The 13,069-nt window shown below is 51.9% G+C and overlaps 1 protein-coding gene across 2 annotated transcripts in view; it reads right to left on the bottom strand.

The window, feature by feature from the left end:
• SHB (SH2 domain containing adaptor protein B) overlaps positions 1-10,073 on the bottom strand; it is a 145,963-nt gene extending 135,890 nt beyond the window's left edge. The window contains exon 1 of one of the 2 annotated variants that reach the window (XR_010323060.1): positions 9,141-10,073. Coding sequence is in view for 1 of the 2 variants with exons in the window: in XM_023545352.2 (XP_023401120.2) it covers positions 9,141-9,857 (717 nt within the window). In the remaining variant the exon portion in view is untranslated. The remainder of the gene's footprint in view (positions 1-9,140) is intronic. The other variant, XM_023545352.2, reaches the window with a different exon arrangement.
• Between the last annotated feature and the right edge of the window lie 2,996 nt (positions 10,074-13,069).

Below are 13,069 nucleotides of genomic sequence, written 5' to 3'. Positions count from 1 at the left end.
TCAGGGACCTTGGGAAGCCCCTTTCTGACCGTTACTCTTAAGCACTGCTTGGGAAGCACTGGGCCTGAGTTATTCCCCAGGGCCCTGACTCATTCTCTCTCTATCCCTTGGGCCCACCTCCAAGATCCTTCCTCCACAGCATAATGGGAAATCCAGAGAACACCCCCTTGGAGAAAATGGAAAGGAACTGAATGATTTAGAGGAAAATTCAGTTCTTCCTGGCTCAGGAGTTGAGAAAGCTCAAACTCTCAGGAAGTTAGTGCCTCTGAAAGTGAAACATTAATAGAAATATTACTGGAAAATACCAAACAGGAAGAGAAGGAAAATTCCATTGTGAAAGCAAGGTCCTCTGTCGATGCTCCTGAATGGATTCAGTAAACCATTTCAGAACCAAAACACAGAAAGAAACGGAAATCAATCAGGTTGTCACCCTTCCTGTGGACTCGAGCCTCAGCCAAGCCAGCTCCACATTACACCAGCACAAAGGGCAGTGGACTCAGAATGGGAGGTCAGCAGCCTGGCTACTGGCTCTGCCCGCACCTGCTGGGAGGTGGGCGTGGTCCATTCCTTTCCTTGAGCCTCCGTTTCTCCATCTCTAAAACGGGGACTATAAGCACCTGCCTCACAGGGTGGCTGTGAGAATCAAATTAATTACAGGTGTGAAAATGCTCTGTAAGCTACAGAATACTTATATAATTGTAGGAATCATTCTCTCCTATAATGCAAAGAAAAGATTTTTATAAAGAGGAACTCTAGACACAAATAAGAGAAAATTCAAGCATGAGACTGTGCAGCTTGAGGTGGAATGGCATAGTGGCTAAGGACACATACTCTGGATCTGGGTTCAAATCTCATCAATGCCACTTACTGGTTGTGTGACCTTAGAAAAGTTACTTAACCTCTGTGTCTCAGTTTTCTCACATGTAAAATGGGAATAATAATAGCATGGACCTCAAAGGACAGCAGTGAAGGGCAAAACTGTTAACACCTATCAAGCACATAGACCAGTGCCTGGCTAGAAAGTACCAATAAAATTCTTCGCTAATATTATTACTGTGAACAGCTGCTTTAATTCAAGTGACCATTTACTTTACTCAAGTGCCTCCTCGTCCAAGAAGCCTTCCCTGTTTCACTCTGGTGAGATGAACCTACTCCTCATCCTGCTTCTCCTTTGGCTCCAAGGAATCAAGACCATGCCCAGAACCAGCTCAGCCCCTGCACTTTGTAGATAAACTCTGCCTTACAGATCACGCCTGTGTTCCAGCCTTGGTTCCCGTGTCCTCACTAGAAGATAAGCTCCTACAGGCAGGCACTACGCACCCCCAGCTCATCTCTGTATCCACAGGGCTCCTGACAGTGACTTCCCTATAGATTCCTCAGTCAACACAGGCCAAACAGAAGTTACAAAGCCAGAGTGGCAGAGAACACTGCAGCCTCTGTCTACACTCTACAGCAACCCCAACATCAACACCGCCGAAACTCACAAAGCTAGCAGGGTGTGCTACCATCAGCCAGCCAACTCCAGCTCTGCTTCAAAGCCACAAATCCCACTTTATTTTGTAGGGCTAAGCCTGAACCACCCCCTCCCCACTGGTCATGACCACTTGGCTCTCTGGGCACAAGATATAAAAATCAGCTCCAAGCTGAATTAACCAGCAAAGAGTTTGACCACATGCAAGTTCAGCTTTGCCCAATGACCAGAGGAAGCCACACCTGTTTCAGATTTGCCTTTTAAAGCCAATTTTATGGTCAGAAATGCTTTGAGGGGAGAGAACGGGGTCAAGACTTGGGGGTTAAGTCTGGGGGTAATCAGTCATGTTCTGAGATTGTCAGATTAGGGAGGGTGGTCACCTGATCTTCTTTAAGGAAACATAAATTCCTTGCAGATAAGGGCCAAGATACTGATTGGTCTTTTCTTATAACACAGCACACGCAGCCTCACCAATCCTTGGAGGGAGGGAATGCTTGGCGTTAGAATGAGAAGACATGACAGTTACAAGACACGTTTTGTGCAGCTGTCCCTCGGGATGCACCAACTCCGTGTGCAGAATTTCTCTATAAAATAACTCAAGTGCTACATTAACATTTCATTTATGGAACTCAGAGGCAGATGGCGGAGGAGAACAGCCAACTCTGGGGCCTGCAAAGTTCAGGCTGAAAGGGGGGATTAGGGCAGGGGGATATGAGAATAGGAACATCAAGTGCAGGAGAAGACACATATTGTGCATTTCAGTAAATATCAGAGCTTTATTCTCTCCATTTAAATTGTGAAAAATAGTGGAGCCGACTGGTAAAAAAGGCTTTGAACTCAGACTACAGATGAGGGTCCTGGCTCCATCACTTAGTAGCTGTGTGATGTTAGGCAGGTCATTAACCTCTCCTCGTCTCGGATTCTTTACCCATAAAATGGGAGTAACACTGCCAATACTGTTACTGTAGTATTAATGGCCCCAATGATGGCTTATGTGTATCCCTGCTCTCTGCCATGGGATTACGCAGCTCCTCCCCGTCCCTGAATTGTGGCTGGCCTTGTGACTTCCTTTGGTCAACAGAATGCAGCTGAAGGGACAGTATGCCAGTTTCCAACCTCAAGAAACCTTACGGCTTCCGCTCTTTCTTGGAACCCTGCTGCCATCACATGAACAGACCTGGGCTAGCCTGCTGGAGAGTGAGAGACCACATGGAACAGAGCCAAACAGTCCCAGTCAAGGCCATCCTAAAGCAGCAGACCCCCACACATGTAAGAAAGCCCAGCTAGGATCAGCAGAGCTGCCTACCTGCCCCATACTGACCACAGAAGCAGGAGTAGGCTGAGCTGAGAGCAGAAAAATTACTCAGCTGACCTGGACAATAAAAAAAGTATATCGTTTAAAGCAGGGATTGGCACACTATAGCCCGCAAGGCCGACAGCCTCTTTTTGTAAATAAAGTTTTATTGGAACACAGCCACGCCCAATCATTTATGATCTGTCTATGGCTACTTTCAAGGTACAACGGCAGAGCTAGGTAGTAGTGATGGAAGACTATCTGGCCCTTCACGAAAAGTTCACTGATGCCTGGTTTAAAACCGATCAGTGCAGGGTGATATGTTATATAGTAATAGCTAACTGATACAGTGCCTAAACCTCTCATAGGGTGGTTGTGAGGATTAAATAACGAATTACCTGATTAGAATGAGGCCTGGAAAATATATTTCTCTTTTGGGGAATCCATGGGAAAAACTGGATTTGATACATAGTGTTTCTCTCACGGGAAACCCTGGTGTAATAGTTAAGTGCTAGGGCTGCTAACCAAAGGGTCAGCAGTTCGAATCCACCAGGTGCTCCCTGGAAACTCTATGGGGCAGTTCTACTCTGTCCTATAGGGTCGCTATAAGTCAGAATCGACTTCAACGGCACTGGGTTTTGGTTTGGTTTATTTCTCTCACAGGAGCCCTGGTGGTACAATAGTTAGCACTGGGCTGCTAACCAAAAGGTCAGTGGTTTAAATCCACCAGCCGCTCTAAGGGAGAAAGATGTGTCAGTCTGTTTCCATAAAGACTACAGCCTTGGAAACCCTTCGGGGCAGTTCTACTCTGTCCTATAGGGTCACTATAAGTCAGACTGTACTCAATGGCCACTGGTTTGGGTTTTGGTTTATTTTTCTCACGCTACTTTCGGGGGAGGAAACCCTGGTGGTGTAGTGGTGAGTGCTACAGCTGCGAACCAAAAGGTTAGCAGTTTGAATCCACCAGGTGCTCCTTGGAAACTCTATGGGGCAGTTCTACTCTGTCCTATAGGGTCGCTATGAGTCGGAATTGACTCAGTGGCAGCGGGTTTGCTTTTTTTGTTTTACTTTCAGGGGACAGATTTCAAAAACGAAAGTGTCCCAGGCCAACCTATACCTACCAAGTTTAGCTCGAACCTTTCCCATCACTTAACTATTTAAGAACTGGAGAACGTGGCTGTCGATTAAGCAGAAACGACTGAAACTCTTGTTTGAGTCTGGATTCAACCAAGCCCTACATCAATGATTTTATATGAAAAGAACCAAAAGATAAGACACAACCCCCCAGCAAGGCACATGAGACACTTTCCTTCCTTCCGGAGCTCCAGCCTCCCTCTGCAACCTCCACCACACCTGCTCTGCTGAACCGAAGATCATGCTCCCTCAAGCCTGTAGGCTTTGGCACATACTGCATGATCCCTCTGCACAGAGAACCACCTCCCTGCCTGGGGACTTCCCACTCATCCTTCCAGAGTCAGCTCAAAGGGCACCTTCCCTGCCTTCCCTCCAAAGCCTCCTGGACTTCCCAGGCAGAGCTAAAGCCCTCTTCACCCTCTGTACATACTCTGTGCTGGCACTCCTCAGGTTGAGTTATTGTCTCTTTAGCTGTCTCTGTCTTCCCTACTAGACCTTGGGAAGCTAGTATTCAACTGTAAACTGAGAAGTTTCCTTCTCGGAAAGTTGGCCACCATTTATATCTCTGAATTCCCACTGCCTTTTTTTTTTTTAGCAGGCAGCTCAGAAACTGTTTGCTGAATGTTAAAAACGAAATATATTATTTTTCCCTTAACCATGAAAAACATGTTATTTAATTCAACTCAGTGGATGGCAGCAAAATAAAGTGTTGATACACATTAGCATGTATTTAGAACTCAGGAAACTGATGTCATGATGCATCTTGACTTTTCTCAGTTGTGGTGGAAACGACATTTACTTAATTATGATTAAAGAAACAAGACTTCAGCAGAAAACATAACTTGATGAGACCTGTTTGGCTGCACAAAGGAAACCTACCAAGTAACTGGCTTCCACTGTTATTACTTTTTTTTTATAAAGCACCAACGGAAGGAATATCATTTCTACCTACTGCAGTTTCGTTTGCTCTTCCCAGGAGTTCAAGCCCTCACCATCTCTCACCCGGACTATACTGCCAATTGTCCCCCAGCTCTGATCCCCTTTCTCCCAGGTTTTGGCAGCTGTTTATAATCCAGAATGCTCCTCAACCACAGCTCTGAGTAATTCCTTTCAACCCAATCCTTGGCTCTACAGTCCTCAAGAACTCCCGTTTGTGGAGTCCAAACTCAGTTTGTAGAGTCCAAACTCAGGCCCCAACCTATCTCGTGTCATCTCCCATTCCCCAGACCCAAGTGAGACCTACCGTAAGAAGGCTCTGGTTTCCAGGAACACGCCCCTACATTGAGATTTTATACATATGCATGTATACACATACCCATATACATATACCCACACACACACAAGTACACACATACATGCACACAGTACTAATACGCAATAAGCACTCCCATGGCTTGCAATCACCCCTTCCGCTGCACTGAAATTCTTCTGTCTCTAGATCCAAATCAAAAGCCACCTCCTACTTGAAGCCCCCAACACTAAGTCCTACAAGACAAACTGGGAAACAAATAATTAAAATGCAATATGTTGATCTATTCCAGAGAGTGCGAGGCTTGGGAGCAGAGATTACTGACATCTTCTGCATCTTTGATGACCTTCCCTTCTAAGTTAGCTTTGTATTGAGAGATCTCTGAGCACAAAATAAGTGCTGGATAAAAGTTCACTAAATTGAAGTTAATGTTGTATTGGAGGAGGAATTAAATTGGTAAAATAAACACAGTCCCTCTTCCAAATGAGAAAATGCCCAAGACTGGAGGCAGGCGGTGGTGGGGGCAATATGACCATGTGTGTGCCCCAGGAATTACCTGGGAGAACAGGTAGATGCCTAAGTGTGGACATAAGGAAGCACAGGTACTAAGAGTAGCAGGAGGAAGGCCCCCAAAGAAACACCATGGTGGAGGTTGACACTGGAAGCACTCCTGCTCTAATGCCATGTAACTCAACTTTGGCCCAATGTCAAAAACAAGGACAAAGTGTTGAATTGGTGTATGTTCTGCTGTGTATATTCTCAATAACAACAAAAATAAATCATAAAACGAAAAACAAGCACAGACCCTGAAGGTATGGCAAGAACCCAGCACAGGACCCGGCACACAGGGGGCTTCAGAAATAGACCTAAGGGTTCTCATCCTATTCCCTAACAAGTGATAAAAGAAAGCTGGGCCTGAAACTAAGTGATATGCTAGATATGAAATTTCATGGCTTTTTGGGGGTGGGGCAGGAAGGCTCTGGAGTGTTTAGAGCTGGATCTACAGTTTGCCTGGCCTTCCAAAATCTGTCTGGCTGGACCAAACCAAAAACAAACCCAGTGCCGTTGAGTCAATTCTGACTCATAGCAACCCTATAGGACAGGGTAGAACTGCCCCACAGAATTTCCAAGGAGCGCCTGGCGGATTCGAACTGCCGACCCTTTGGTTAGCAGCCGTAGACGCCACCAGGGTTTCCTCTGGCTGGATATAACGTGAAAAACAGGCTGCCTCCTTTGACCAGGAATGGGTGTAGGTGTTGGCCTGGGATCAGGAGGCAGCCCCCATACTGATGACAGAGATGAGGACATCTGGAGTCTCTGCACCCCAAAGCAGCCCAGACCAGAGACCCAGAGGGAGCAAGATTGCTAAGAAGCCACCGCTGTTTTAGAACAATGGCTTTCCAATTGTGGTCCCAGGACCCAGCAGCAGATGCATCACCTGGGAACTTGTTAGAAAGGAAAATTCTCAGCTCCTACCAATACCTAATGAATCAAAAACTGTGGGGATGGGGCCCAGCATCCGTGTTTTCCCCAGCCCTCCAGGTGCACTGAAGTTTGAGAACCATTGCACTAGGACATCCTACTGTCTCTCCCTGGCTGCCGCCTCTCCTCCTGGTTAGAAAGCATATCTGGTAGCCGAAACTGCTCAGTCTCTGAGGGTGGGACAACTTCTCAAAAGATCAAAGGGCTCAAAGTCACAGCACAGTAGCTGAAATGCAGCCCAGAGAGATCTTTTCTAAAATCCATACTTGATTGCATCATGGTAGCAGATAAATCTCTTCACTGGCCCACTGCTCTTGGCTTACAAGGCCCTCCCTGACCTAAGCCCTGCTGTCCCTCTAGGGTCCTGCTCACTCTAATTCTAGCCACAGGGGACTTTACCTGCTGTTCCCTAAAGCACTGGGCTGTCTTCTCCAGGCAAACAGTGGTCATGACTTGCCCCACCATAATGGCTCTGTCTCTAAGGAGCACTCCTTGATCAACCCCCTCAACCCTCTTGAGCCCTCCTGTAATATCACAGGCCCCATCACAGCACTCATCACTGACACTGTGGCCTGCCACAGTATTCACTGAAGACCAACTCTGCAAGGGGCTCACTCCAGCAAGGGAGGCAGGGGACAGAGAAGACCCACAAGAAATATCTGGTGAAGGAAGGAAGCCAAGTTCTAAACACACTTGACATTCTAGCTATAAAACAGTATTTGAAATACTGTAAATGGCAAAAAATGTGTGCTAAAGTTTCAAAGCCATGAAAGGCTCTAGTGATCAAGCAGAACCATGTGCATGCAGCGGGAGAACGAGATTTGTCCACCTAGGGGGGTGGTCATGGGGTAACAAAGCTGGTGGGGGGGACAGGGAATTTAGGGCAGTTGGTTGCAAACCTCTTGGTGTGGGGTGGCTGCTGGGCTTTTCTCCTGCTCCGTTCCCCAGAACTCCCAGGTTCTCCCAGTCCACCTACCAAGCCAAGCTTGGGCTGCACATAAGACAGCAGGGAGCCTCTTTGTGTTTCCCTCACAGATCAACCATAAACCAGGCAGCTCCCAGGGAAATCTCCCCCCTCCCTCCAGGTAGCTTCTGAGGTGGCCACCTGGCTCCCAACTCCCAGTCATCTAGGTGTGACATCCTGGGAGCTTGGGGAGCCCAGTCCACATTTCTGAATGTATCCCTAAACTGGCCCCAGGGAGAGGTGGGATCATTTATGCTGTTCATGGTCTGCCCAGGAGGAAATATCACAAGGATCTGGGAGAGAGGAGAGTGGGCAGCGGAAAGATTACAGGAGGGGCGTCCCCTTACTCCCTTCCATAAAACAAAAAGATCGCTCTGTAACCACCAGCTGGCAGGTAGGAGCCCGTCTCCCTCCTGTCTGGACACCCAGGCTTGAAAGGAACTCAGACTCTTTATCAGTCTCCCCCAGCCCAGGCCTGGGAAAAAGTTTACCTTTGGGAGGAAGAGGGTGAGGGACAAGGGGCAGAACAAGTAGGGCAGCAGCCTGACAGCCAGCACAGGGCACTGCACACAGGACCGGGCTCTCTCACTGGGCCCTGGTTTAATCAAAACACTGCCCTTCACCAGAAGTAGAAAAGAGTATTATTTTATGGGGGAAGGGAAGGTGTCATGGGAGTGTGAAGGGGAGGGAGCCAAGTCTGGCTGTAATTAATTGGCTGCCTAAAAGAAGGGTAAAAATGACCAGATATGTTAGGGAGGGGGACTGTCACAAAGCACCCCTCCCCTGCATCCCTGGACAGTATGGAGTGGGGGTGGGGGTGGGGTCAGGAAGGAGGGTGAGGATGGGGGCTGGGTCTCCTTAAAGCAGACCGGCTCTGGGAGGCAGGAACCGACGGTGCGACACGGGGCGCTCTTGCAGGCAGCACAGTTTCAACCGGAAAAGCACGCGTGGGGGTTCCTGGTGCAGCTCCGGTACAAAAGGCCGCCCAGATTTTGGAAGCCTAGCGTGGGGGGTGGGGCAGGGCAGAGCATTTAGAGAGATTTACACATACACGTTTAGAGACAGCCCATCCGGCTCTGCCACCAAGAACGCCAAGCAATCTCGGGGCGAGTCCCTTCCCCAGCTCTGGAACTCAGTTTCCCACCTATAGAGTGTGTGAAAGGGAGACAAGAGTAAATGTTCTTTTAAGTCCGTGACAGCTCTGACTCTTCAAGACTTTACTCCTCCCGGGCCGGAAGAGCCGGCTAGATCCTTCTTCCTACGGCAAGGCTGGGCGAGGCACTCCCGCTCGGGCTACTTCCAAAGCGAGCACCAGGCTCAGAGAGGGGACGCTCTGGGAGCAGCAGCGAAAGGGAACGGGGTAGGGAGGCTGACAGTCCGGGGGAAGGCGCATGGGCGGGGGCAGAACAGGGAAGCTGTGTGGAAGCCGTGACCTCAGGATCCTAGCCTGAAGTTGTTGAAAGAGCTTGGAAGCAGGGCGGTACCTCAGCTTTTCCATGAACACAGTGGCCCAGGAGCCTTAGGATGAGGCCGAGGAGCACCTTACCTTGTCCTTCTTGCCGGCCCCGCTCTCCTCCGCGGCCGAGGCGGCGCACTTGTTGAGCAGTTTCTTGCTTCCGCAGGCCGTCGGGCTCCAGGTGCGGCCACCAGAGCAGGCGCCCCCCACGGGGTCCCCGGCGCCCCCGCCCGCGGCGCTCTCCACCTTAATCAGGCGGTGCTTGGGGGAGATGTAGCGCACCTCGGCCGGCGTGGTGGGCCGTCGCTCGCTGCTGCGGTAGAGGTGCGGCGACCCCGAGGACGACGACGAGGACGCGGCGGCGCCCGCGCCCGAGGAGGCACAGCAGCAGCCGGCGGCGCCCGACGCCGACGAGGCCGAGAAAGCCCGCTGACTCCCGCCCGGCTCCCCGCCGCCGCCGCCGCAGTAGTCCAGGCGGCACATGGCGCGCAGTTTGCGCAGCGACGAGCCGGGCCCGTTGTAGGGGTCCTCGAAGTCGCGCTCCTTCTGCGCGCGGTAGGCGCGGATGAGGTCGCTCGTGCTGCCGCTGTCGTCGGGCAGCGAGCCTGACGAGGCCGAGAAGCAGGAGGCGGTGCCCGGACCGCAGGACGCCGAGACCGCCGCGGGGGCCTGCGGCACGGCCTGGGGAGGCTGCGAGGGCCGCTCGCCCCGGCGCCGCTGCTCGCGGTAGTCTGGCCGCGGCGGCTGCGGGGGGCTCTTGGTTTTGCTGTTTCCCAAGCTGAAGTACTTGTTCAGCCACTTGGCCATGGCGAGAGGCCACCTAGGGCCGCGGCGCGGGAACCAGGTCCGCCGCCGCGGCCATCCGGGGGGCAGCGCTGCCGCCCAGGCCCCTCGGCGCCCCGGCCCCGGCGGGGGGCGTCCGGGGCGCCCGCTCCCGACTCCAAGTTCAAGTTCTCACCGCCGCCTCCTGCCGGCCGCTCCCAGGCTCCGGCAACTGCAGCGCCGCTGTCCACCTCCGCCGCGCGCCGCTCAGGCTTTGGATCTCATGGAGTCCCGGCCCGCTGCCCCGCGGAGAGCAGGAGGCCCTGGCCTCCCCCGCCGCGGACGCTGTGGCCGTTGGCCTCGCCGCAGAGCGCGCTCCTGTCCCGTTGGAGCCCTAGGCTCTGTCTCGGCCGGGATCCGGGGCTCCTGCGGGAACTTGTCGGCTTCCGCGGCCCCCTTCTTCTTTCTCGAGAGAGCAGGGGCAAGCCCGGCCCCGCAGCCGGCAAGCAGGCGGGCGGAAGAGCAGGCGAGCGAGCAAGCGACGGAGGGAAGCAACCGGCGCCCGACCGAGCCCACGCGCCCGCGCCCGTCCCGGCGGCGCCTGCCGCTGCCGCTGCCGCTGCCGCCGCCTCCCAAGCCGCCGCGTGTGTGACACTCGGGCCTCCAGAGCCGGCCCTGCGCTGTGGCCCCGCCCACCCCGGCCCGTGCGCGCCCCGCCCCCAGGCCCGCCCCGCAGGGGCCGCCCCGCCCACCCCCAGGCGCCCGGCCGCCAGACTTCTGCCCCAGCCCCGCCCCCCATGCGCCCTGTACTTGGAGGGGGCGGAACTCGCGGGCGGGTGGACGCGCCCCTCCTCCTCTGCACGCGCCACCTCCCACGGCCGCGGCGGCGCCAGCCCCCCGGTCTTGCCGGAGGGCGCTGGGGTCTCAAAGCTCTGCCAGCACGGCTTAGCTCTCGGCCCGCCGCTGCCTCGGAAGAGAGGTTGCCAGGTGAGCTAGCAGTGCGCAGAGCCCAAGCCTGCCCGCTGTCTCGGGGGGTACTGCAGTGCACTCCAGGGATCCCCACTGTTGGGGGTAGGGTGATTAACAGGGGACATTGTCACAGTTTACAGCACGGCCTTCACGGAGGAAAGGTGGTGCCGAGTGCCCTTAGGGACGGGGCGGCTACCCACTTTTCCTTTAAAGGGACTGAGCCTCCGGTTCATTCCCCGCGCGCCAGGTCCTCGGAGAAATATTTATGCTAATGAGCATATTAGCATTGCAGATGACGGATGCGGCCTACCGAGGCCACTGGGGCCGGCCGGGCACCAGTCGGAGAGCAAGGCTAAGGGGAGGTCGGAATGTTTGCCTTACCTTTTCACCTCTGAGGAAGTCTTGGTTTTAACCGCGTTCGCTGTTTACCTGGCAGAGCGAACTGTGGGAACTTTTAATGCCTAAGGTTGTGGGAGTTGACAAGGCTCCATGTTATTCAAGGCCCTCGGTTTACAGATGGAGAAACTGAGGCTCAGTGGAACATCACACAGGGACCCCGATACCAGTTCCCCAGTGTGGTCACGTAATGATGTCATTTCCACTAGTCTTTTCTTTGCAACTTCAGATCATGTTGTCCTCAAAAATGAGGAAACTGAGGCAGAAGGAGGGATATAGCTTGTTCGGTATATCTTTTCCTGGTGTTCACACCCAGGGGAGGCAGTATGCTCCAGAAAGCTGCCTGAAATTGAGGTAACTACCACTAGGGCCTCGTTGAATTTGGGTGGGCAAGCCCCAGAATACGCTTAACCTAAGGTGTGAGTACCTAAGAGCTGAGACATTCTGTAAGAATGTTGATTTATTAAAATGATAGCCCACTGGATGCCTGTATATTATAGATGTCATCTGGGCTCTTGGAGAGCCTGTTTTTCCTGTCCTTAGGAAGAGTGGGCCCTGTCAGGGCAGGCAGCAAGGCCAAGGGCCCTGTTGGCCATGACACAGCCTTAGCTATGCTGGAGCTGGAGGTCAGCTCTCTGTGTGAGACTCGAACAGAGAGCTCTTGCTTCTTCCTCTTGAACCCATCAAGACTCATGCCTGAGATTACAAAGATGAAGTATGAGAACCTAGACTCCAACTTGGGTCTTACTCTGAAGCCGGTGCACTGATCACTCAACCACACACAGTGATGCGGTAGAGTTGACTGCAGACTGACTCTTCAGGATCAAGCTGTTTGCCTTTTCCTCTTTGGTCAGACAGGATTGTCATCCTGTATGAGCCAAGTGAATTTTCCAAACCCACTCTCTGACCCCCCACAGTCACAGACATCCACACAACCACACAGCCTTTTCATTGCCTGAGATCCACTTATTTATCATTTACAAGAAATAATCTAAAACGTGTGTACGTCTGTCTGTGTGCACACACCCTTCGTGTGTCCCGAGGGATGGTGGAAGGACCGGAAGTTGACCTGGGCTAAGATGTTTGAGTATCCTTAGACTTAAATATCTCAAATTACTCTTTAAATCACCCTTCTGCTGTGTAAGCACTTAATTATCCTGCATGGAGGGGAGGTCCAAATAGAAAACCTGAGAGGCAAGGACATCTTCATTGGAAGCCCCACCTTTCAACCAACTACACATCCTCTCCTGCTCCTTCCCCTCTGATTTCTGCTCCCAGTCTCTTAGGGGTACAACAGCCAGATCCTGGCAACAGGCCAGGTCACCTGGGACAAGAAAGTCCTCTCCAGGATCTAGAAGCCTGTTCTCTGCATGTGGGTTGAACATGGAAGAGTTCCCTTTGCCTTCTCTAAAGGTTTGGAAAGAGAAGTTATGTTTCACCACTTCTTTTTTTCATTTCACTTAGAGCAGGCCGTGGGGTCAGACCCACTTTCCCATGTGATGCCCCTGCGGGGGTTATAATTTGTAAGCCAGAATTATTGTAATACTATAGCATTATGCCAAGAACTTCCAGAGCGTTTGTGTATCTGCGCAACCCCCAAATGCTCTGTATATAATTAACCCTCCACAGCATCCCTGCAATCTGGTATTGTTCCCAGTGTACAGATGGGGTAACTGGCTCAAGGTGGTGTTTACTTCAAGCAGACAAAAAAGCACATGGGTGTTTTCCTTTGGAAACCAGTAGAAATGTACCTTACAAGATTCAGAATCAGAAATAATCATTGTGAAATGAAATATAGGAGCTTCCAAAGAAAGATATTGGAGTAACAGGTGTGTCAAATGATTTCGGGAGATAGGGACTTGTAGGAAAAGGAGCAGAGCAGTATAGGGGTT

The sequence above is a fragment of the Loxodonta africana genome, chromosome 9 (assembly GCF_030014295.1).
Source record: "Loxodonta africana isolate mLoxAfr1 chromosome 9, mLoxAfr1.hap2, whole genome shotgun sequence".
NCBI classification, from domain to species: domain Eukaryota; kingdom Metazoa; phylum Chordata; class Mammalia; order Proboscidea; family Elephantidae; genus Loxodonta; species Loxodonta africana.
The sequence above is the reverse complement of the archived record's forward strand: the minus strand, read 5'-3'. Positions and strand labels throughout refer to the sequence as shown.